This window comes from Pan troglodytes, chromosome 10 (assembly GCF_028858775.2).
Source record: "Pan troglodytes isolate AG18354 chromosome 10, NHGRI_mPanTro3-v2.0_pri, whole genome shotgun sequence".
NCBI classification, from domain to species: domain Eukaryota; kingdom Metazoa; phylum Chordata; class Mammalia; order Primates; family Hominidae; genus Pan; species Pan troglodytes.
In genome coordinates this window covers 9,643,421-9,669,149 of record NC_072408.2, presented here as the reverse complement: position 1 = coordinate 9,669,149, position 25,729 = coordinate 9,643,421, and the positions used below count along the sequence as shown (strand labels likewise).

At 47.3% G+C, this 25,729-nt stretch overlaps 1 protein-coding gene across 50 annotated transcripts in view; it reads right to left on the bottom strand.

Annotated features, from left to right (window-relative positions):
- The window catches only part of CACNA1C (calcium voltage-gated channel subunit alpha1 C), a 723,808-nt gene that overhangs the window by 190,294 nt on the left and 507,785 nt on the right, over positions 1-25,729 (bottom strand). For 32 of the 50 annotated variants that reach the window (XM_016922741.4, XM_016922752.4, XM_016922763.4 and 29 more), the window contains exons 6-8: positions 21,739-21,897; positions 14,721-14,917; positions 3,169-3,272 (exon numbers count right to left, since the gene is read on the bottom strand). In XM_016922741.4, coding sequence (XP_016778230.1) covers positions 3,169-3,272; positions 14,721-14,917; positions 21,739-21,897 — 460 coding nt within the window. Of the gene's footprint in view, positions 1-3,168; positions 3,273-3,574; positions 3,679-14,720; positions 14,918-21,738; positions 21,898-25,729 lie in introns of all 50 variants that reach the window. The other 18 variants (XM_016922778.4, XM_016922781.4, XM_016922779.4 and 15 more) reach the window with 3 other exon arrangements.

Here is a 25,729-nt window from a genome sequence, read left to right as displayed (position 1 = left end):
AAGATCTGCAGGGCTGCCGGTCCCTCTGCTAAACAGCCCAGCCCTGCTGCAGGCCTCTGGGCGGTTGCCTTCGCAGCTTCCTGCTGGGATTCTGTGTGCCTGCTGGCTGTTTCCCGCAGTCTGTGCTGATTGCTTCTGTGCCTGCCTGCTCGCTCCTCTCACCCTTCCCACTGCAGCTTCTGCTCTTCCCCTGTACATTTCTCGCCTGTCATTTAAAAGCATGGGATGAACCCGTCCTATGGGTTTGGGGAGAGTACACCACAGAGGTCAGGGATAGAAGTGATGGATTCACATCGCTTGGGCTCAGCTCTGCATCCTGCATTTTTCACCTGCTGGAATTGAGGTCATTTTGCCTGGTGAGCTTCACTTTCCTTCTCTGTAGAATGGACACAGGAATAGCACCAGCTCACTGAGTTGCCATGAGCATTAACTGAGCGAATCTAGCGAACACGCCGAGCACAGAGCCTGACACAGAGAATGCTAGTGACTGTTAATGTGACAGTCAATTTCATGGAGCAGTGAGACCTTTTTGAATGCTTCTGGAAGTGTAGCTTAATCAGAAGTCTGATGAATAAGTGGGTGTTTGACTGCATGGTCAACTACATCTGCACCCAGTAAGTGTGTGACTATTCTACGGTCCTGGCTAATCAAGACACTGACTGGAAACCGTTGCCTCTGAGTGGTCAGCCAACAGAAGCCTGATTCCAGCTTTGGCACTGCATGGGGCGGGGGCAACCAATTCAGAGTGGCCAGCCCTTGACACATGAGGAGAGGCCTCCTTAAACCAGAAAGGGGAGGTGCTCACCCATACACACATCTTTGCTCTTTAGGGCAGACCCTTGGCCAAGGAAGCCTTGGCAGATGTTCTATCAGTGAGTGATTCAGGAGCTGCAAGGAGCAGACGGCAGCTCTCAGAACAGGTCAGGAAACAGAGGTTGGGGAAGGTCTCCAGGAAAGACCAGCGTATCGACTCAAAGACTCCTAAGTTCAGAGGTCAAATAGCCTTAATGTTCTTGTTCTGAGTCAACCAACATTTTTGAATGTTACTAAGCTCCAGGTTTGGGGTGAGGGGTCTAAATACACCCTAGCGCATTCAGGCTGAGTCAGCCAAGATATGGCCTTCAAAGTGGCTTCTTCCCCAACATCAGCAGCTTCTGTCACTTGACTTCACTGCTTTGATTCCTGGGCAGACGCTCTGCTCAGGGAGGACCCTCAGGGCCCAGCCCTCATTCTCCACTTCAGGCTCTCGGTGGGGGGTTACTTGCTCAGATTTGGTTCCCAGTCTCCAGGGGAAGAAAGTGGAGTTACATTCTTTTAAAAGTCTTGAGCTGTGGCTTGTGTTGCAGTTCAAGCTCATTCATCATAGATCTCATGGGAGGCGGTGCCTTGAGGGCTGGCTCTGGTTCTGCTACTTACCAGGGAAGTGACGTTGTACAAATCACTTAACATCTCTGGGCTCACGCTCCTCATCTTTAAGAGGAAAGGCTGGAGCATGTCTAACATTTGATGATTCTATACTTCCAGTTATAACAGGCACCAAGTAAGTAATAATCATTGTAATGATAGCACCATTATTGGGCACTTATTATATACCACTGTGTTAAGAATTCTGAAAATGATCTTATTCTATCATCACAGCCACCTATGCATTGGAATTATCATCTTCACTTTTTCAGATGGGGAAACTAAGATTTAAAGAGGTGAAACCACCCAACATTATGTACCCAGCAAGGGCAGAGCTGGGATGCCTCAATTTCTGCTTTGATTCAGGGTGATGAGGTTGATTTTTTCAATCCTTTCCTTAGAGATTCACATATAAACACATGGGCATTTTCTTGTGTTTGAACATAAAACTGAAAACCTCTCTACCTTCCAGGCAATGAATCAGGGACTTACGTTGTTCTGCTCATCACTATTATCCCTGATGGAAGGCACTAGTCTCCTGTGTGGCCTCACCTTGGCAAAAGGCATTTTGTCATCAAGGTCTCTACTGGGCCATTCTCCATGGGAGGTGGAAGAGCTGGGAGGAGATTCTTTCCTCTACGCAGCTCTGAAGGCCAAGCCCACTGCTCTGCACTGCATTAGGGCAGCTGTAGGAGCTGGGAGTAGCGATTCCCAGTTTAGGTACTGGGGGAAAGTGGAGAGCAATCTTTGTCTTTATGCCTAAATTTCTCCCAGCATTAACCTCTCTAGACATTTAGGAAAGACTCTGCAAAGCAGCTGACCAGTCTCAAGCAGAGTAGAAGTAGATTACCCCCCTCCCCCAAGTGGCAAAGGCAGCAGAGTGGGTTACCCATGAGCAGGTCACCAGGAGCATTTAGGTGTTAGGCCTTGGCATGGCTGGTGTGGACTTCTGAAGAAGAAAGTGGGTTGAGGAAATATCCTATGCGTTTCCATGGTGAAAAGGTGGCCATCCTCAGGTGCTTCCTTCCAACCACGTGCTACTTCTACCATGGGGTCTTGCTATGTTGGCCAGGCTGCAGTGCAGTGGCACGATCATAGCTCACTGCAGCCTTGAACTCCTGGGCTCAAGTGATCCTCCTGTCTCAGCCTTCTGAGTTGCTGGGTCTACAGGTGTGCACCACCATGCCCGGTTACTTCTACCACTTCTAACTTCATCTGAGCAAGGGCTGAAATTAGGTAGATGTGATACTTGCAGCCAACTAGATATAAAGTTAGAGGAAATTGCATCCCATCTCCTCTATTCTTAAATAATCTATGGCTTTAAACAGTTAAGGGTCCTTTCCATTCAGAAAAGGAAACTCAGAGATAGACTGCTCAGTCTATGAAGTAAAATGAGAATTAGATTTTGAGTCTGTCTTTGTTTATGTTCTAAACCAGTCTTTTCTTACCCAGGCCTGTTCACCAGAGGCCACGAAGGCACAAGGAGAAGTGCCCTGCCTGCCTGGACAGCTACTTGAGGCTGGGAGGGGCCAGCTGGACCCAGTTTTTGTGGTGAAGCCAGCTCTCCTCCATTGTCCACCACCAAGACCAGTGGCATATCTGACCCTTTACCCAGCCAGGACAAGGACATCCACTTCAAGGCTCCTGTGGTGACCCCTTATCCCAGGTTCATCAGAGCCAGAAAAAGAATACAGCCAGGAATAGCAGAAAGAATAAATAAAAATAAATGGAAAAATCAAGACCTTTTTCCTTGGTCCTGCTTACCCGCTAAGCACACCGAGAACCAAGTTAAGTACAAAAAATGACCCTATGATGATTAGTGTAACAAAATAGATCCAGGGCCAGTCCCTTCCTACGGCATCATTGACCTGGAAGAACGGAATGATAGTTAGTGAGGCACACTCAGCAACCGAGCACGGCCAGTGCCGGTCCCCGGCTCCCGAGACACTGACCCACGCAGCGCCAGGACCCGGGGACCCTCTAGGTGCAAATCAGAGGCCAAACAGCCTGCCTGGCCAATGGGTCAGAATCTGTGGTTGAACAGAGGCTTTGTTGTGGTTTTCCTGGGCCTGTCAGGATCCCATCCCTGAGGACCCCGGGCATGTACGGAGTGGAACCTGAGACCTTGCTCGGCTGCGTTGTGGAGAGGACATAGAAACGGTCAGCTTACCCGCTCAACACACCGAGAACCAGATTTAGAACGAAAAAGGATCCAAAGATGACCAGACTGACAAAATACACCCAGGGTAACTCATAGCCCATAGCGTCCTGCATCTGGAAAGACGAAGGAAAGTTAGGAAAGAAGAAGCAGAATTGGGTTACAGCAAAGAGGCAGGCAGCAGGTGTGAGCAGATCGGGAGGGGACAGACGGGGCTGAACGTGGGCTTTGTTCGTGTGCACCAGGTTACCCGTGTTACCCAGGGCATCGCCCATGTTCAAAGGACCTCCTGTGACCAAAGGGGACCTCGGCCCGCTCTGCCTCAAGAGGAATCACTCTCTCTCTCTGTGGTTTTATTTTCTGAAAAAGAAACATTTCTCCAATGTTTTCTATTCACTTGTCTGAGAAAATGGGTCACCTCAAAAAATAATTTCTTCAGCATGGGATGGTTTAACTCACTTGGGTTTGCCTGGACATTAAGCCTTTTGTTGCACCTGGAGGCCCCTGACCTTGGTGTATGAAGTGCGTCAGCTCCTACTGACAGGCCTGGAGAACTGAAACCACAGAGGAGGTGTGAGGAAAGATAACCTTCCTCAAAAGATAACCTTGGCCACCTGGACTGTGGGCCAAGCCCGGAAGTTAGAGGCTAAACCCCAGTGCTTCACACGTACTGCGGGCCGCCGGCTGGGAGAGGCAATCGTTTTGGTTTATGTATTCAGAGAAGGGTCCTGTGACTGCAAGCACAGCTTAGAGGGAAATGGTCCTTCATGTGGAAACTGACTGTAACTACTGAATGGTGGCGAACGCCCTGAAAGGTCACAAACCCCTACGGCAGCCAGAGGGAGTGGTGCGCCGGAGCTGGCTCCTGGGGGCTGTGGGGAGCTCACCGCGCACATCTCTTCCCAGCTCCGTGTTCGTTGACCACACTGGTAGCTTGAAACTGACCATGGTGGAAGTATTTACACCACAGAGATAGGCAAGCAATAAATCAGCCCCCTGTACCCGCTGACCCTAAGAAGAGATGCTTAAACATTTATTAGCTCACCACTGGCTGGAGGGTGGACGTGAAGATAAATTGCAGAGCTGTGCTTCCATCAGAGGAAATTTATTCTGATTTAGTTTCTCAAATCTATCTCTTCTGATGCCTTCTGACTAAACACGGTTAAGTTCTGGCTTCCTAAAAATGCACCCAACTTTGTCCTTGTGAAACTAGCTCATAGAAACCCAAACTTCCAAGGCACACAAGTGTCCTGAATGATTCACATCAATGGCTCTCAAAGTGTGGCCCACGGATGAACAGCTTCAGCGTCATCTGGGGACCTGTTCAGAAATGCACATACCTAGACCTCACCCTGACACTGTGGGGAAGGCCCAGCAACCCACGTTTTGACAGGCCCTACAGGTGATTCTGATGCATGCTTGAGCACCACTGATCACATTGTTCTCTCCATAGCTCCCAATTTCAAATGTAACAACACAAGTGTGTGGCTCTCCATGTACCTCCACAAGGTTGCATAGCAGTGTTCCTCCAAGGACCACCAGCATCAGAAACATCTGGGAGAGTTATTAACAAAGCAAATTCCTGCCCCATGCCCCCAAGATCTCAGGGTGGCCCACAGTCTGCATATTAACCATCCCAGGTGATTCTAGGCTATGCTCAAGTTTGATAACCACCCCACGATTTCCACCCAGGGGCCTCAAAGGAGTTCAGGCAGGTGGGATAGTAATACCCTCAGCCCTTGGGCTTCGCAGCTTCAGCAGCCACATGCATTTGTCTAAGTATGCTGGATAAACATGTTCTCTGCATGCCGGGAATAAAAGACTGAGAAGTACCGAGACACCTAGCTAGTCTGACTGGTATGAAGTGTTACATCCCAATATGTTCTTTACAGATCCATTGAGATGTATCTGATATTACTAAATTTTGGTTAGGAAAATTCACCCAACATAATCATTGTGCATAGTGCAAATATCGTGTCTGGGGCAAGAAGATTCCCAGTGTGTGCCCACTTGGCCGTGCCATCGTGAAATTCAATTGAACGTGGGTTTACTGAGCATGCCCATTTTCTCACATCTGGTTTGCTTTCCCAGAGCACTTCTCACTTGGTAACTGTATCATTACCTATTTATTACATGTATTATTTGCTGTTTGTCTTCCATGCTAGAATGTGAGCTCCCCATGTGAGGACAGGTGGTTCTGGCCTGCTTTGTTCACAGGTGTACCCCAGGTGCCTACAACGATGCGTTGCACATGGTAGGTCCTCAGCTAATGCTCTTTGAGTGAACGAGTGAACCTGATATGTGCTAGGTACTGTGCTGTAAACACGAAATCCTTGCTGGAGGGGAGACAGGAAATGACCAGGCAGCTACAGTGCGGGCTGGCAGCTGCAACTGCAGAAGGAAGCACGCAGGGTCCCAGAAGGCTTCCACCAGTGGAAGAGTGTCTGCGTGAGGCTGAGGGGGGCAAGGGGCCAGGCTCAGCAGGCCTGTGTCAACCTTGCACTGCACAGCCACTGAAGGCAATGGAGATAAAGAGCAGGAAGGAAGCCCCAGAGTCCATGTGGTCCTATGATAGCAATGGAGGTTTGCAGAAGTCGGCAATTGTTAAAAATAGAGCCTATGGCTGTGAAGCCATCCTGGCTGCAAAGATTCTCCCAGTGGCTGAACTACTAAAATATCCAGCAAAACAGCAGCTGTTAGGAGAGGCGGGGTGAAAGGTCCTTGTGTGTCAGACACTGTCCCCATCCCAGGGAGCCTGGGAGCTTTCCTTTAGCGATAAGGTAACTGTCTGAACCAACAGTGCAAAGGAAACCACACCAGACTTCAGCACCAGGAGAAGAAAAACAAACCCGAGCCAATACAGGATGGGTGGGATTGGTGACACGAGATTAGGGAGAGAAAGGCATGAGAGCCATATGAGCTGCCTGACCACAAGCCACACTGACAGCTGTGCTGGCCACGATGGGCTGTGGTCTGCAGGTCCCATTTGACCATGGGAACTGTGAGGTCATTCTTTGATTATTCTTAGCAGTGGTCACATCAGAGTCCACGTTTGTTCAACAAGTATTTACTGAGCGCCTACTTGTGTAAGGGTTCTGTTGTGTATCGGACTCTCTGATACAGGGAAGGCAATGGGGTTGAGATAGCCCTGGAATGGGAGTCCCAGGCACCTGCCGAGGAAGAGGGAAACCTGGATCCAAGGTCAGGGGGAGCCTGTGGGTGTCCTTGTAGCTTTTCCTCTCTCAGAGTAAGTCCTGCTAAGGAGGGTCAGAAGCAGTCCCTTTCTTTTCCTCTAAATGAGTATTGCTTTACTTTTTTTTTTTTTTTGAGGTGGAGTCTCACTCTGTTGCCCAGGCTGGAGTGCAGTGGTGATCTTGGCTCACAGCAAGCTCCGCCTCCTGGGTTCACGCCATTCTCCTGCCTCAGCCTCCCGAGTAGCTGGGACTACAGGCACCCGCCACCACACCTGGCTAATTTTTTTTTTTTTTTTTAAAGTAGAGACGGGGTTTCACCGTGTTAGCCAGGATGGTCTCGATCTCCTGCCCTCGTGATCCGCCCACCTTGGCCTCCCAAAGTGCTGGGATTACAGGCATGAGCCACTGCCCCCGGCCTGCTTTACTTTTTTGAGAGGGTGGGGCAGTCAGGAAAAGCTTTTGAGAACTATGGACTCCCACCAGCAGTAATGTGCACTGCACATACACAGCGTCCTGCAGACAGCCTCGAGGGCACGCCAGCACCCTGAAGCCCGTGCAGAACCCCATGGTACTGACCTACTCCAAACAACTGGTCTGTTCTGTTCGACCCCAAAGGAGCTTGCCCCATGTGCGTCAGGGGATCAAGAGTGGCAGAGGAGGTCTGTTCTTGGCAAACTCCCCTTGCTCCTCGCTGGGTCACAGACTCCACCTTCTTCAGGACATGTGGGAGCAGCCAGTTCCAGGAGGCCACAGCATGCTCACCACAGTTCCCCTCCCAAAGCTGCCTCTGGAGCCCGGGCAGATGGCGAGTGGGAGTCGGGCTCGATGGCGCCCAGGCAACTTCCTCAAAATGAAATCTTTCCTCACTAGTTCCTCACACCCCTTAAATTTTGTGAACATTTAACCTCACAGAAAATGCAGCCTTGGAGGCCACACAAACCCATGCGCCTTGGAGATTTCCTAAGGCCTGAGCTTAGTCTGGGAATCCTTTCTTCTGCGCCACACACAAGGTGAGAGGCTTCCAGCATATGAAGGACTTCAAAGGGGGAGCTACAGACCTCAAGGTCATGGCTCCACAGATAGCCAGGACCATAAGAGGAAACTCATGGGTCCCCCTCGCCGTCCCACACTTCTGCTTTGGTCCCCCCTGGGCTGTGGGCTGGTTTTTTAGAGGTTCGAGATGGGGAACAGCAGGCGAGGGCAGGAAGCAGGAGGACAGATGAGAGATGGAGATGGACCAGGCCAGGGTGGCCCTCAGAACCCCACTGCCCGGGTGAGCGATGCTTGGCTGCCACAGAAGGTGATTCTCTGGCCTGCCTGGCTCTGGTCTGAAAGGAAAGTTCTCCTTTCACTTCCCTCTTACTTTCTCCTCTTTATTCTGGGCCACCTACTTTGGGGGGGCAGCTGAGTAGAGAGCACACAAAGCTGGGTGGCTCTGAAGTAGGGCGATGCCTGGAGTTATGAGATTGATGTCCTAAAGCAGCTGAAATGCAGCTATTAAGAAGACAAAGAATAAAGTCAGATTTAAAAAAACAAATGACCCAGATTGCCGACACCCTCATTTAGAGGTGAAATAAGGGATAGGTCTTCTAGAGCCATTAAGCCGTGTGCCTCAGGTCTCCTGACTTTCCTAAGGAAAGTCAGCTCATTGTCTGTAGCCTTGAGGGCCTCCAGGCCCAAGTACTGGCAGGACGGCCCCTGCCTTGGCTGAAACAGCCTCACTACAAAGGGAGGGAGCATTGAATGAACACTATCAAAGAACTTTCGGCAACCAGCATCTAATTCCTTGAAGGGAACCCCAGATTTAAACCCTCAAGTCCACTTTTTATCTTTCCCCAAAAAGGTAAACAGGGGAATAAGCTTCCCTAGCCCCTCTCCTCAAGGCCAACTCCCCAGCCCAGCAGACTTCCACGGGTTCTCAAGCTGTGTGTACCTTTCCCGTAAGGTTCTTGGCACAGGCACTGTGGATCCAAAAAGGCTGAATCGTTTCAGCAAATGTCAAGAGACAGGCTGACACCTGCCATCGAAAGGCAGGAGGTGTAAATCTGTGAAAGCCACGGTGCTTTACACTGAGTGTCACTGGGGGACAGGATCTGCTGCTGCCAGTGAACACGAGTCAGCTCAGGGCAATAGCTCCATCAACCTGCGGCTTTCAGAACCTATGTCACCTTGCTTGCTGGGACACGGGCAGCTACCTCACGGAGCACCAAGTGAGCAGGAAGTTGTGGAACAGGCTCCACCTGGCTGCTCCCCACCCCTGCACCTGCTTATTGAGTGCTGAAAACCCAGGAGTGCCTCAGAGCCCAGGTAAAAGCTTAGTTTACATGGGGGAAGAAAACAACAAGCTCCTAGCACCAAGGCAAGCCAACAAAATAAGCTCCTCCATGCATTTCAAACTCCCTGGAATCAGATGGACTCATGTGCTGACATCATGTGGGAGGTTGGGAGCTGTCATAGAGAGTAGTGGGCCCCAGTGTGAAGACCTGTGCAGGAGACAACTGGCTGACAGCCATAGCGATGTTGAGAGAACCTAAAACCCAGGTCTCTGCAGCCTCCCAAACTGAGACAAAGCTTGCTTTCCCCAGGCAGAAGAGCCTTCTCTCCTGGTCCAGTAAAGCCCCACTTGGTCCTGGAGTGCTCTGTGCCCCTCAGGGCTGTCCTGCTCCCACAGAGGGCACAGCCCCACATGGCTCAGTTGTGTTCCTCCGCATGTCCTGCACCTCTTTAGTTAGACCTGAACTGCCTGGGCAGGCGTTATTCTTCTCTGTGCTCCCACATCCCTCGTCCCAGGAAACAGCAAATGCTCAATAAATGTTTGCTAAATTAAATTACAGAATCATAAGGACTCATCTAATACCAGCAAAATAAATAAAATGAAACCCAATAAATAAATAAAGAATGGCTTTGAGAGATGCTGACTCTCTTCCTTGATATGCTTCTGAACAGCCAGTTTACTGTTTAGATCAGGGATTCTCCATTTTAGGCAACAGGTGCACCCTGGGGGTAGCACGGAGGCAGGTGAAAGGTCAGGGACCACAGAGGTCCCAACACGGTCTCTACTCCGATACCTGAGAAAGGGCCCTGGACACTGTTTCTGGGTTACTTGAGGGTTTCTCAGCTCCTCACTTAGACTGACTCTTAGGTCATCAGCAGAATTCAGCTCTAACTTTTATGAAGCCTTCAGCAACTCTATATTCTGCAGTGAAAGGAGGTGGCTTTGTGAAGATGGAGTAGACAAAAATAGGGTAAAACACCCAATTCAACCTGCTTGGATGCAAAAGGTCTTTGTCATAAACGAGGGATATTTCAGCAGCACCAATACCAGAGATTAATAGCTGTGTGTGTGTGTGTGTGTGTGTGTGTGTGTGTGTGTGTGTGTGAATTTAATAGAAATACCTTCTCCGCACATCCAGACACATAGTGGGATGGCAAGATGAAGGGTGGAGCTGACAAGTGACTTACGAAAAGTTAACTCATTAGATTTTTGTTCCAAGTGTCTCCTGTTGGCTGAACCAAAACAAATTCCAGGTTCTAGAGAACACACTATTTGTGACTCTAAAAAAATCTTTCTTTTAGATGATTTCTCATTAAGTATTTTTTATAACCTAGTTTTTAAGTTTAATTTTTAACTTGTAAAAAAAAAATCAGTCGAAGAACTGATCATGGAGAAACTAATGCAGGGGCAATGGGTGGTGTCAGGAAGAGGGTGGCCCCAATAGGATGGGAAGGGGCATGAACCCAGGATAACGTGGGCCAGAGGCTTTTTACTGTGGTTCACAGTGTGCAACATTCTTGGGGATCCCAGAAGGGCATGGGGTGGACAGAAGTCAACAGAATGCTCCTGATGAATTATCCAGGCATTGAGATTCCTAAAGAGCTAGAAACACATCCTCTAGTGTGATGCCTAGTCTAGCTGCTGCCCCCCTCCCACAATTCTCACTTGCAACGTTCTGCGTGTGTCCCCAACCCCTATCAGTGGCCATGTCATTCTGTTTCCCATGAGCAGGGGCCTCATCTCAAGTGCTGAACACAAAGTCAGCACTGAAAAGATGTTTAATTGATGGATATTTCTGTTACCTGATTGTGACTGTCCACAATGTGTAAGGTCATGCTCAGAGTTTCAAACCAACTGGAATTCTCAGAGCATGCCTATGAATCCTATCGACAAGGTCCTGCAAAGGAAGCTGACCCAGCAGCCTTTACATCTTTGAGATGGCACATGCATAGACCATGGGAGACAAGCAGCCTTGAATGATGTGCAAAAGGCTAGGGATGTTTAGATTTTTGAAAAAAACAAAACATGTGAAACTAAGAATGGAAAACAATGGTAACGTTACACATTAGGTTCTTCCCTCCTTGGTGCTTCACCGCCTCTGAAGAAGGCCAGTGCTTTTTATCTGATCACACTCCCCACACCTACCCACCTGTTTTTAAGAGTCTTGGACATTCTGATAGTAAAGGATGAGCCTTTGGCTTAAGAAGTAATTTCCTAAGGAAACTATACACCAAACCCGAGTTTTGTTTCATTTCCAAATCCCCGGTATCCACCCTTCCTTATTCTGTCATCTGCACACTCCTCAAACAGGATATTAGGTAGAAGAAATGTTTTCAGCAAATTGCTCGGCTTGTTGGAGCCTCAATGCAATGCGTGGCCAATGGCTTTCATAGCTGAAGCAATGTTCAAGTATTACTTGACCAAGTCTGATTTTATTTTTAGTCCACTCTTTAAAATTGTAACAATGGAATGCAATAGTGGATGTTAGAGGAAAAGAGAAAGATACTGTATAATCCACAACCGGAAGCAAGTGCTGCCATCTGCTAGGTGCCTTCCCTGATCCCTTCTATCTCAGGCCATAACCAGCGGCTGACCAATCGCTTCTTTGATGCTTTAGTGACTTACTCTTTTCCAGCTGTTTGGTGATTTAGAATGAATGGAGCTCTGGGGTTTCCATGCATTACTATATTTGAAAATCTTGGCTGCTCTTTCTCAAGTCCTTTAGACTTGCCCTTTGTGCCTGAAGGACAATTCATTCTTCTGAGTGAAAGGCCTTATTTCCCCCTCCTCCCTGTGGAAACTATCTCCTTAGAAGGGTTCAAAGCCAGCAGCATCATACCAGCACCATGAGGTTCAATAGGTTAGATTTCCAGCGTTTTCAAACTCCAGCCTGGAAATCAGAATCACCTGGAGAGCTTTTTCAAAATGCAGATACTGGGGCCCCGACTTTAGAGCTTCTAATTCAATGGCTCTGAGGGAGGTTTGGGTATTTTTATATTTACAAAGCTCTATGTTTGATGCTAGAACATTTTGAGATTTGAGAGTCTGTGCTTTAGAGATACTGGCCTAGAAGCTAAGGAGGAGGGACACTGGAGAGAAAGGAAGAGGGAGAGGGAGGAAGAAGGAAGAAACAGCCGTAGAAAGGTCAAAGCAATTAGAGAAATTGAAAGCAGGAGCACTAGGCTAGGCAGGGCTTCTATCATGAATACCCAAGTTTCAGTTTTAGGTGTGTGTATGTGCACGTGTGTGTATACACGCTTGCAGGCATGCACACGTACAAATGCACACACACACAACATGGCCATTTTGGGAAGGTGCTGGGAAAATCAGAGAGAGGCATGTCCCATGAGCCTGGGATTGTTTCTTCACCTCTGACACTGTTTCCATTCCCAGCCTGAGCGCTATCACACGCTCCCCAGGGGAGAAGGCACAACACAGCTGCTGAAAATTGGTGGTTGCAGTTGTTGCTGCTTCTGCTCCCCGCCCCGGCTGTCATTATGACAGTATTTCTTTGGATCACATCTGGCTGGTGGGGCATCAATGACTTGTGGTGGTGGGAGAAGAAGGGAGTGGTGAAGGAAGAACACAAAAATACATCAGCAAAGGCAGTCATATCTATTCCTACCCTCCACCCACCCTCCACTGCCACCTGCCCTCAGTTTGATCCCATGGAATGCATGGGTCTGAAGCTTATGGGATGAGGCCCCAAAGCACAGTCCCACACAATCATTTATCCTATGTGGCCTGTAGGCAGAAACTGCCTATTGGCAGAAGGATGTTTCTGTCCTTGGCTGGTCAGAGGGATCCACCCCAGGAAGAAGGACCAGCTAGGTCCACTTGGGAATTTGGTCTGCTTTGCTAAACAAAATAAGTTTCCCTAAGTGTAATAAGTTCAACTCCTTCTGTCTTACAAATTATTCAAAACCAAGGTCTTATTGAGCATGAATCTCAGAAATGTTTTCCAGTGTTTCATTTTAGTTTGAGGCAGAGGGGTTCTGACCTTTGTCTTCTTTTTGAAAGTATCACAACACAGCAGCTTTGCCGCGGCATGGGTCCAGCCATACTGCCATTACTCAGTTTAGAGTTTAGTTGGCTTCCTAGACTGAGATAATTGGACTGGACTGGATCTTATTTATGACTGAATCCTCAGAGCCTAGGAGCACCCCTGGCAGGCAAGGACACTCAGGAAATGTTTGCTGGGTACAAGGTCCTCGGGCAAGTTTCAAGTTGTCACTTACAGAGGGAGGGACACATGTCATAGCAACACTGGGGTTTGGCATATTGACTATCATGTAAAAACTGAGAAAGAGGGATTCTGAATCAACAGGACATGGTGCTTTTAAAGAAGTCATATGACAGAATACTGTGCACCAAATCTCCGTACAGTTACAAAACTCTTCCTTCCGATTCAGGAAGAAGTCAACGCCTCTCTTGGCATGATTTCCTTTTGATCTGGCAGCTCTGCTCAACGGGAAGCATTTGCTCCCCTCTCACTCTTCCCTGCTTTGGTTTGTAGACATGTTCCCTGAGCAGGCTCTTAGATTGTTTTCATGATGGCCAAATAAATTTGCCTATTTGCAAAACTCTGAAGGAGATGGTATTTTTAAGACTGGCAGCATGCTTTATTCGCCCAAATTCTGGAGAACAACACTGGATTCTGGCAAGTCATTTCTCAGGCTGAAGTTGGAGACACTATGAAGAATAAATTTTCTGGAGTTTTTCCTAATAATGGACTTTGCCAGAATCGAGACAGCTCAAATATAGAGTCTGGATTTGCCTGCGGGGTAGGCTGTACAAAAATCTGGCACTTCAGAGGCTCAAAGCGCAGCAAAGTAGTGTTGGCTACTGGATAATAAAAGGGGCAACTTTAAGGTAAATGAAGATTTACTATTGATTGCGTGGCTTTCGAGAAGTGGTATTTCTCTACCTAATGTATGTGGGGCTTAATTGATGACGGGTGGATGGGTGCAACAAACCACCATGTCTCATGTATACCTATGCAGCGAACCTGCACGTTCTACACATGTATCCCAGAACCTAAAGTAAAATAAAAATTAAAAAAAAAAAGTGTATTTCTAAATAGGCATCACATGACCAGCAGCATGTTTGGGGAATAGTAAAAATGCTGCCAATGCATTTGACTGATGGACTATTCTAATATGTTAAGGTAAGAGTAAAATAAAAAGTAAAAATTGAATAGCATGTCACAATGCTACACAATTCAATAAAAATGGTTTCTTTATGTAACTTCTTTTTAGAAGATCAGGACTTTTTCTCTTCTGCCCTAAGAATACATAATTCTGCCTTCTAGCTCCCTTTTGAGGAAAGAGGCAAGAAAAGGATGAGGGCAGAAGGAACTCTGCATGGGAGGAGGAGTTGAACAGAACCCTTGTGCCAGCCTGGCCAGCTCATCCATGCCTGCACACCAGGGTTTTGCACTGTGGGACGCACTGGAAAAATGACCTTCCCCTAAGGCTGGCGGGTGGGGGAGGGGACTCGTTAGGGTGAAAAGCTCATGCCTTGTTTCTCAGGCAAGACCTGGAAGAAATCAAAGACGCTCTTCATCAACCATTCCATCAAGATGCGTATGTGACCCCAAGACCATGGGGAGGAGGAGAAAGGGAGGTGTCAGGGAAGGGTTCACGGCCGCTGTTCCCCCACCCTCTGACTGCCCACTCATGCTACGTACCCAGTACAGCACGTCCGTCCAGCCCTCCATGGTGATGCACTGGAACACCGTGAGCATGGCGAAGGCAAAGTTGTCAAAGTTGGTGATGCCGTGCTTGGGACCATCCCAGCCGGGCTTGCACACCGTGCCGTTCTGGCACTGCCGCCCATGGCCCGTTTCCAGCGCACAAGGGGAAGGGTCATCTTCTGCTGGAACATCTCAAATGGCCAGAAGAAGACAGGAGACGGGAGCAGCAGGGAGGGAGAGATGTGGGCAGAGAAAGAAGTCAGAGAGAAAAGTGACAGGATGAGGTTGATGGGATGGGCAAAGCAACCATGGCAACAACAGTGCAAGACATGTTTAAATCAGGTCCCCAGATGTGAATTAAGCAACATAAGAAAGTAGGCTTTCCATCTAGGCTGCTGTTAATTTAGAAGGTCAGTCCTTTCCACTCACTGTTGTAAAAGCTGTATTTTAATCTTAGTAATTGATTTCTATTGCCCATTCTGCTGCAACATGTCAGCCTCAAAATCAAATGGCCAATCAAAAAATAATGATGATGCCACCACTGCAAGTGGAAACTGACCCAGAAAGCGATTAGAAGTCCATATTTTCTTTTTCTGGTGGTAGAGTTCTATAGACACTTGTATTGGAATACCAGAATTTAGGGTAAGGACAATACCAATGCAAAGACTCCTTCACATAGTTAGCCAACCGATCCCATCCAATAAAGCTTTCTAACTATATGGGTCCACTATGTATTAGAGGATACATTGCCAGGGACGCAAGTCACTTTACAGTGAAGCCTTACATAGGCGAAAGACAGAAAACGGACTCTGACTGCCGGGGAGAGGGATCACCTGCAGCCGTTTTCCTTACAGCCTGTGAGTACACACTGCTGACTGTATTTCATGCATGTCATGTGGGACTTCACAGCTCTGCCCTTTGCTCTGCAGCATGAATACTTTTCAGAAGAGAAGAATCATTTTCTGACCTCTATCAAGATAGAGCGGCAGTGAATAATAGGGAGTGTGCTTCCTCAGTACGGACGGGGCTTTGTCAGGAAACAGTAGAACACAGTGTCTGTGGCTAAATGCAGCAGTTGGACTAATTTCACGTGCTGGGAATAGCTCCCAGCAAATTAATGAATGAAGATGTGACTTATATTTTGAGTGTGGAGATTGGTGGTAAATTTAAACAAGACCTGACTGATCTAAGAATTTCCATTATGGGAAAACACTGAGAAAGTCTTGGCTCTGGCTATGGAAGGTAATGGTGTGGAATTCACAAAAGTTTGTGAAATCAAGGACATTGTCCTGTCCTTAGACAAAGTAATGACAATAACAGACAGAAGAGACACCAGTTCCAACAAATAAATGATTGCCTATAACAATGAAAATACACTTCCAAAGAGAGGGGGAGAGAGAGAGAGAATTTGCTTATAGTTCTTCATTTAGAGACAACAGATAACCCAGGATTATTTTCTGGTTTCATATATATCAAAACAATCATAAGTGTGATTACTTTGCCTACATTAGGCTGTGCATTGAACAGGACTGGCCGGTGGGCTGATTCTCAGTCGGTGGCTTTAAATCAGAAACTGTTCACTCCCAAGAGGAAGACCAGAAGAGAAATATTAATCCTTAATTAAGAGATAATTCTTAGAATAGAATCTACTTGAAAATATATGCCCGATTGTGTCTTCCCAGCAGCAGTGGCAGCTCCTCCTCCTCCTCCTCTTCCTCCTCCTCCTCCTCCTCCTCTTCATTGTCATCATCACCTTCGTGGTCATCTTTGTGGCCTCCTCCTCCTCCTTGTTCTCTGTCAATTTCATTTCCTCTTCCTCCTCTGTCATTTCCTCCTCCTCCTCCTTCTTCTCCTCTCCTCTCTTTCTCTCCCACTGACCCCATCAGCTTTATTGACTTATAATTTACATGCCTCAGAATTTATCAATGTAGATGTACATCTTAATTATTTTTAGTAAATTTATATAGTCATGCAGCCATAACCACAGTCCATTTTAAAGCACGGCCATCACTCCCTGAAACCCCCCTCGCCTGCTTGCAGTCAATCCTTCCTCCCATCCCCAGTCCCTGGCAACCTGATCTGCTTTCTGTCTCCATTGCTTTGCCTCCTCTAGAAATTTCATATAAATGGAATCACACACTATGAGGCTTTTTATGTCCATCTTCTTTCACTTAGCATAATGTTTTGAGTTTCATCCGTGCTGCTGCATATATCAGTAGGCTCTGTTCCTCTTTATTGCTGAGCAGTGTATTTCATTGTATGTTTATCCATTCACCAGCTGATGGACGTTTGGATTATTTCCAGGTTTGGGCTATTATGAATAATGCTGCTTCCTGGCTTATTCTTGGGCCGGTGCTTAAAGTTGTGTGTGAGTCCTGTGTTTGTTGATCAAGGTGCAAAGGTCTGCACTGCTGGTCCCTGAACTGTTAGAGACAGTATCCACACCATTTCCTTATTTCAGGGTCCAGCTCCCAGGAGGGCTCCATTAACGCAGCTGAAATAAGCAGTCCTCTAACTACAACTTTTTATGACTTTTAAAAATGTGAAATCTTTAGAGATTTGGATGTGATGCTACAAAAAAGGGGGAGGCTAAAATGTAAATCCTAAGCCTAAATAATACATGAAAAAGTGGATAATAAGCAACGAAAAATTTAAGAGCTGAGAGAATGGAAAACCAAGAGCCAATTAGATCATTAATTATGTTGGGTTCTCACCCATTCTAGTCATAGCTTTCTAGGGAGACGTGTTCAGTCACTGTGATAAAAGTACTGGAATGATAGCAGAGATGGGACAAAGAGAAAGGGTGAAAAAGTGAAGGGAAGCTTGCATCTTTTTCTTGCATCTTTTTCTGATGTTTTGCTTTTTCGCAGAATAAAGATGCAGTTAATCTTTACATTGGGACCACTCATCTGACAGCATTCCCTGCACTCTCAGTTCCTGAAACGTCACAAACAGGGAAGAGGAGAAGGCTGCCAAAGGGAATTCTGAGTGTCCTCGAGAAAGGAAAACATCTCTGGGGATTTTACGAATATCTGCGAAAAAGAAAATGGCATCAAGGGGAAGTGATCTCACTAATAAGAGAGAAAGGGATGAGATTCAGAAACATTATCTAAAGGCTTAGTGCCACTCTGCTATTTAAAATCCGATTTGAACAATAATGAAAAAGATTTGAGAACAATTAAGAAGCAGTGATGATCTGGTAAAAATAGGTATCTATAAAAAGCGCTAAAGCGAACACTTGAAAAAATGTGAACACACACAAATCAGCAGGTCCTAGCAACACACACTCTAGGGTGAGGAGAAATTTGCTTAAATGTAAAAATGTGTTAGTTTTCTTTTGCAGAGTCATGAAGTCCTGGGGAGGAAAGTGGGAACATGAAGTGGGAGACAGAAACAAAGCAATGCAGGTTCTACATTTTAAGACAGAAATGAAGAGAGGTAGAGTCATTCTGGAAAGTCCAAATTAAGTTTTCGGTAAAATAATGGAGGTGACGATTAGGAGAGAGTTAGAAACGCAGTTAATACCAACACAAACATGCAATCCTGGGAGAGCTCCAGTTAGTGATTCCAAGGAGAAATCACTAAAGACAAAAATCAATTACTTTTTTAAAACTCAACTTTAAGGAGTGAATAGAATGAAGATGATTTCATTTCCAGGTTTTAGCCAACCAGCTCTGTGCCAGTCTCAGGGGTAATTACTGTGATTGGGAAGCTATTCAGAGTGACCTGGCTCAGCGCACCATCAAACAGATGGGACAACCGGAAACAAAAGGTATCGGCATATGGTGATGTGTCTGTTGAGGAGCTGAGAAGGCGCCTTGCAGATGTCTCCGGGATTAGGGAAACGCCGCCTCTTCTGAGACTGTCTTCACCGGGGCTGCTCCCTGGAAGGGCAGTCTAGAGGTAGAACATGGTTCACCTGGACAATTCCATAACTTTCTTTATGGATTTTATTGGAAACATGGCTCAAAATCAAACGTATTTTGAAATCTAGAGATACATAAAATTCAGTCTGTGAAATAATATTGGACTATAAAAAGAATTTGATGTAAATCTCATCAAAAATTACAACAAAGGCTCACAAAGCAATTTTGTGTAATCTAAATTTGCAGAAAATAGGGTAATTCAATCCAAAGTCTGAAATTTTAAAAAAAGAAAGAAAGAAAGAAAGAAAAAAATTAAACCACCCATTCCAAAGTTTATATAAAACTCTCCAAAACACTCAGGGGTTGGTTTCAAAGCCTGCAAGTATTTGGTCTTCTACTCCACGGCTGCACAGATATGTCTGGGTTCTCGCATATTTTCCCTCCTTGTCTGCACTGCCGACTATGTGGGTGGACAAGGGCTTGATGGCAGCGGCATCGTGTTGTGCTAAGAGTGACAGAGTGGGTCCTGGCTTGTGATCAGACGGCAGGTTTGGGAACGAAGGGACAGCAAGCTCCTGATTGCAGGGTATTTGAGAGGACAGGCTTCTGCAGCTGTGTCCTGGGCCCCTCTTCCCAGCAGGGACTCTGACTCAGGCGAATGAGTGAGGCCACCTTCTCATGGAGCCTGGCAGGGCCCTTCTCTCTGGAGCACTTCTGCTGTTGTCCTGGCCCCCTTGGCTCATGGCCATTTCTGTGATGGGAGCCTACTTCTCTTCTGAACTTGCAGGCAAAGATAAACCCATCACATAAACAATCTGATGAGTCTCTTGGTAGGAGGCAACTTCTCAGGCACTTTTCCTGGTCCTGTTTACTATCAAGGGTGGACAATGTGATCCTAAATTGGCCATTCCAATTGGGGAGGCCAAGTCTTATCTTTGTCCTAAGAGAAGAGGAGGCCATGACAGGTTCGGTACTTGGGGCGTTGGGGCGACCTCTTCACTGGGCCCTATGGCTATGGCCTTCAGGACGGCTCCCTCCCCGTGCCATGCTTTCTTTGTCTACCATGCTCACCATTTTCTGACTATCCAGGGTCTCTGAGGCCTGGTAACAAAGCCTTGGGCTTCCAACCAGTATTCAGGGCCGCTTATCCTCACCGGCCCTTGCAGGAGCCCACCACCGGCAGAAAACACTCTTGGACTGCTTTCTCGTTAGGATGATGGAAATTGCCTGCAGCTTTGGAGCCCCTCTCCTTACTCTGTGGTGCACAGACCTCTGATTGCACAGCAGGGCCGCCATCTTTGGCTCGATGGCTGAATTCTACCATTTCGCTCTCCCCCATTTTGTTAGTGAGGGCCTCACCATCATTCACTGCTGAACTGATGGGGAATCTTTGAGACTCCACATGTCTGAGACTTCCTGAGGAGTTTGGGTCAAATGGGTCATTGATAATTTCAATACAACTGCATGAACTTCAGACATACCACAGTCAGTTTTTAAGGAGTCTTAAAATGAGCTCTCACAGGGCCACACAATTAATATAAATTTATTGGTTCTGAGCTAGCTATAAATCAACCTGAATAAAAGGAAGGATTTTAATTAAAGGGGAAAATATTATTCATATATGGTTTCGCATTTCTTTAAGCAAGGCTAAAAAGTCTCAGAATTTTAGCTACAGGCAAGACCTGCTTCTTCCAACTTAACAAGGATTCCATTTTTGAAAACAGGATAGTTTATTTTATACAATTATGACCCAAGTAATTTGGAAATTCTCTCTAGAGTGAAAAAACAGTCTCCTGTTAAACAGACTTCCATCCAAAAAGTGAAAACATTTGTGTGATTCTGTGTCTATAGGAGTATACGTTTTGTGTGTGTGGTTTTTTGTTTTGTTTTGTTTTTAGGACTGTGGCTATGTGGAAATAAACTAGAAACGCCCTCAAATATGCAGTTAATCCATCCGGTCATACTAGATCATACATAGAAAGTATTCTGTTTTGGTTTCTGCTACGAATTTCACTCCCTGTTGTTTGGAAGCTATCCCTCCTCACCCCAATGAAGCGAGAGGTCCCATTTAACTGAATGCTGGGATTGAGTGGGAATGAGGTGCAGTGTCGATGGAGAAAATTAGGTATCCTTCACTGTTTCCGGCAGATGATGCTCCCCTTTTTCCACCAAGATGCTAAAAACTAAGATGATGGATCTTGCTGTGTGAAAAAAATCATATATATTTAACACAGCTAGCCCCTTTGGGGTGGGCGTTATTTTTTCAACAAGTTCTTTGTGTTAAGCCGCTGTATATGTCTGTTTAAAAGCCTTGTCAATTTCTGTTTAAATGTTTCTTTAAAAGGCCAAGCTGCGATGTTAGTAGCTTTAGCAGCAGCTTGCAGCATATCCTGCAAGCCAAAACTCCAGTGCCACGCAGGGAAGCGCCTAATGAGCCAGCATTGCTGTTAAATATATTGATTTATGGAAGGAACGTGAAGTGGGAAGGCTCAAAAAGGAAGGGACTGGGAGTCATGGGGTAGAACTAAGCCTTCTCCTTGAAGGGAGGAAGTTTGGCTGCTGGCAAGGGGGTGATTCCCACCTGCCCTCCTCCCCCACCTGGAATAGGGGCTCTGGGGCATCTGCCTGTGAATGGAGAAGCAGAAACAATAATTACAGAGGATCTGGAATCAGCACCATGAAGGTAGAAAAATCTTAGAGTGGTGCTGGGAGAACCTGTTGCTCAGGGCTGAGCGGCCCCGTGAAAGGGCTCCCAATGGCCAACCACACTGAAGCATGGAAGGAGCAGAGACTGACGTCCCCAGGTCAGCTCTGATTCTTAAAATACTCAGGGTTGGCTTGAAAAGTGGTAGATTGACAAAAGATAGGTTCTAAGTTATTCAAATGTTTCTCAAATTGTGTAGCTTATTGAAAAGTGCTGAACGAAGTTTGCGTTAGGCCGGTTTAACAGAGATTAAAACAAAAATTGGAACTGAGAAAAAAGGGATACGGGTCTCTGCCTCTCACTTAACCATGCCCAGTGTGTGTCTGAATGAATGGGGCCTTCCCTGGGCTCTGCTGGTCATGTTGGTGTAGCCAGCAGCGGGAAAGGTGCTGGGAGCGATAGAGGGCAGGGCCTTGGGAGCGCAGCCGCCTGCCCCTCTTACCTGCTATGCCCTCCTGGTTGTAGCAGGTCTTGTGCATCTTCCCCATGAAGAGCTCCAAGCCGATGATGGCGTAGATGATGATGACAAACAGCACAAGCAGGGCAATGTGCAGCAGGGGGACCATGGCCTTGATGATGGAATTCAGGACCACCTGGAGACCTGTGGGGACAGAGCCACTCACTGAACCGAGCATCACCGCGGTACCGTGCTGACGCCATCTCATGCAATCTTCCGGCAACTCTGCAAGGAAGGAACTGCCAGCCCTGTTGTTTAGATGAGAAGACTGAGGCTCAGAGCCACACGCCAAGGACTGATGGTGCAGGGGTCTAAATCCAGGTTGGCCTCACTCCAAATCTGTCTTGGAGACTCATCCAAAGCAAAGGACTGGCAGCTGCTGTACTTCCAAGGGGAAGAACATGTTGTTTCCATCCATAACTGTCAAATTGTGTAATACGCCATCTTACAGACAACTGAGCATCTTTTTCTCCTAGAGCAGCATCTCAGGACAGTGAGAGCTCATGTGGACTCAAGACGGCCCTGCAGGGACTCATTTATCCTCGAGGTTTTTCCCATGGTGGGACTGGAAAAAGTTCCAGAGCTGGATGGTGATGACAGTTGTACAACAGTGTGAAGATACTTAGTGCCACTGAATGTACACTTGAAAATCATTGAAATGATCAATTTTGTTATGTTCTTATTACCACAAGAAAAGAAACTCTAAAAAGCACCCAGATCCTTCTGGTAAAAAAGAGTAAAGGAAAAGCCCGCCTGGGGACATGGGTGTTGTCGGTGAGGTCTGGGGCTTGCACCGTGGTCTATGGGGAGAAGGCCCCCCTTACTAAGCTTGGTTATACCAGAAATAACACACTGGGGATGCCATTCATTTAAAGGGACACTGCAGATCATTTGCAAATGACAGGAAGGTGGTTATCAGCAAGTCACCCCCAGATGACACCCAGCCCCGAGAAAGTCACATGTGAGATTCCTGCCCAGGTGAGTGCAGTGAGTCTCACATGCCAGGTGAGAATGTGGAGGCAGCTCCTCCTTCCCTCCAGCAGAGCTAGTGGTGCAGAAAGTCACCCTGAGTGCCACCTCTGACACACAGGACAGGAAACCCCCCTCCAAGTCACACTACACAGGTCACTTTTTGTGTCTTTACCTTCTGTGTGGGGCATCTCACCCTCACATTCATCCACCGCGCTTGCCCCTGGGTAAACTAAGGCTGGTCATCCCTTTCCCAAACCCCAAGGCCGTTGTTGGTGCTTTTCATTCTGGTGGTGTGATTCTCACAAGGCTGATTAGAATGATTCTTCCCAGCTATTAAGCCAAGCTGGGAAGATAAAAAAAAAAAGAAAGAAGAGAAAAGCTGGAATGATTTTACCTGTGAATTAATGAGAGTGCTTGCAGCCTCCCATTAGAACAAGATGTTTTCAGATTGAAATGATTCCATTAATTAGCAAGTTGTACACACATTAGTGTTGGAGTATGCAGAGCCGCGAAGAAAGTTGAAAACTGAACTGCAAAGCGGCTTTCAGGGCATCTGCTGGGGGTGGGGGGTGGGGGATGTCTTCCAAGCGCTACTCGAGGTGGTGGGAACCCCAAATCTGGGCTACCCAGGCAGGAAGGGGTGTCTCGACGGGCCTCAGAGCCACCGCCTCCAATGGCAAGAGAACGGTGGGTGTGGGACATAAAGGGACACCCATCGGGAGGCTCCCCTCCAGGCCACAGCTGGAGGGCTGCTCAGCAGGCTGCCTCAGGCCTGCTGGAACTTTGAATGCCTTCCTCTGCTCTTAGGATGAAGACAAGATCCTTCCTGTGCCCTACAGGGCCCTGTCGGGTCTGGTTCCACCCACCTCTCCACCCACTGCCTCTCCCCAACCCACTCCAGTAAAACAGCTCTTCTTTTAGAGAGTTGAATATGCTACTGTTCCTCCCACCACAGGGCCACCACATATGCTGTTCCCTCAACCTGGAATGCTTTTCCCCACTTCCCTCCTACTTATCCTTCACTCTCAGCCCAAGCATCTGTTTCCCCAGGGATCATCATGCAACTCCCAGACCAGAAACGTTTCCTTTATGTCTTCTTGGAACTATTTTCTTTCCTCTGGAGAGTGCACCTCAGTTTGAAATGTTATGTTCCTTAACGGGATTTTAAAACATTTATATCTGTCTCTCACATTAGGCTGAGTTTTGTGAGAGGGACTGTGCCTGTTCTTTTCCATTTTGTCACTAAGGCCTGGCTTGGTGCTGAGCATATGTGGGCACTCAGTAAATATTTACTGAAGGAGTGACAAAACTTATCATCTAAATAAATGCTACTGCTGTCCTGGAGCGCTGGTGAGTATTGCTGCACAGACACCTGCTTTCCAGATAGGTGTCTAAGGGACAGGTGAGTTTCAGGGCCTGCAGGGGACAGAGGCCACTGAACAGGCTGGAGAGAGGCCAAGTGGAGTGAAAGCAGCTTGTGGGCGTCATTTCAGCTGTCAGAGATGCCATAAGAATTCCTGCCAAATGCCCTGTTCCTCCCATCCCCGTCCAGGCTGGGGGTCACGCCACTCACCTGAGCACCCAGACCAGAAAACTGATCTCCTAGGCTCCTCCTTCCACTCAGTAACCAAGTCCTGCTGGTTTGGTTTAAAAGTATCTTTAGACATGAATACATTTTTCTTACTGTATAAATAATACATGCTAATTATAGAGAAAACAGAAAATACTTATTATAGAGAAATTGCAGAACACAGGGAAGAAGAAAAAAGCAATGACTCATTGTCCTGCCCCCAGGAGAAGAGCCACTGTTAGCCTTTCCACCCATGACTCGTTTTCCTCCTCTCTGTCCCCTTGGTGCTCGTCATTTTGTCAACTGGTCTCCCGGGTTCCAGAGTTGCCCAGTCTTCGAGCTACACTTAAAATGCTCTTCCTAAAGTACACACTGGAACGTGTCACTTTGTAGCTGAAAGTCACCCAGTGACTCCCTGTCACCTGCAGGTAAACTCACCTGCCTCCTTCCCCAGTTTGGTCTCAAATGACTCCCAGTTTTTACCCTAGGCTTGAGCAATACACCCCGCAGTTCTCTGGCTTCGTGCCTCCAATCCCAGCGCACGCGGCTCCCCTGCCTGGAAAGCCATTCCCTGCCTCGCTGAGAGCTCCTTGAGTCTCATCACATCTTCTTATCTTTGTGTCTCAGGCACGTGGGGAGGGACTCCATGCACATGGAGCCAAGTCACGTGCGTGAGCACGGGGTGCCTTCAGAAGACAGAAACCACAAGAATGAAAGAATTGGAAATAACATCATTCAATAATCATTAGAAGAAATTGAAGGTGTTTTGTCAGGAATGGTGAAAAGGCACAGGCAGGAGGGTAACGTCAGTGATTTTCAGAGGATCTCAACTGCTATTTGAGGAAGAGGGGTTAGAGGAGTTCTGTCTGACCACAGGATGGAACTACGACCAACTGCGAAGTGTCCGGGAAAGACTTAGGTTCAACACAGATAAACACTTATCTGTCCGAGAAACAGGCTTATCTGAAGGTGGAATAGGGTGCTTTAAGAGGTAGTGATTCCCCATCCTCAGAGGTATCCAAGCAGTAACTTGAGGAAGTGCCTGACTGGGGATTCTGTCACTGGGTGAAGGACTGCCCTGGAACACCAAAGGCCCTCCAACTTGATGAGCGCGTTCTGAAGACTTGCCATGGGCGACAGCAGCCCTCAGCACTCTATTGGATCATTCCATCTTCTCCCGGCAACAACCTAGGAAGTAGGCACTATTTGTAACCATATGTTTCCGATGAGAAGAGTGGGTCCAGAGCAGTGGAGTGATCTACCCAGGGTCGCACAGCTGGGAAGTGGTGGCACAGGGCTCAGTGCCAGGCGGTCTGGCTCCTAGCCCATGGCTTCACGACTGTGCAAATGCCCCCCACACGCTTAGACAGCAGCTCTCAGCCTCCACAACCTGAGTCTATAAAGCAGTGACACGTGCTTGCAGCATCTGCTGGG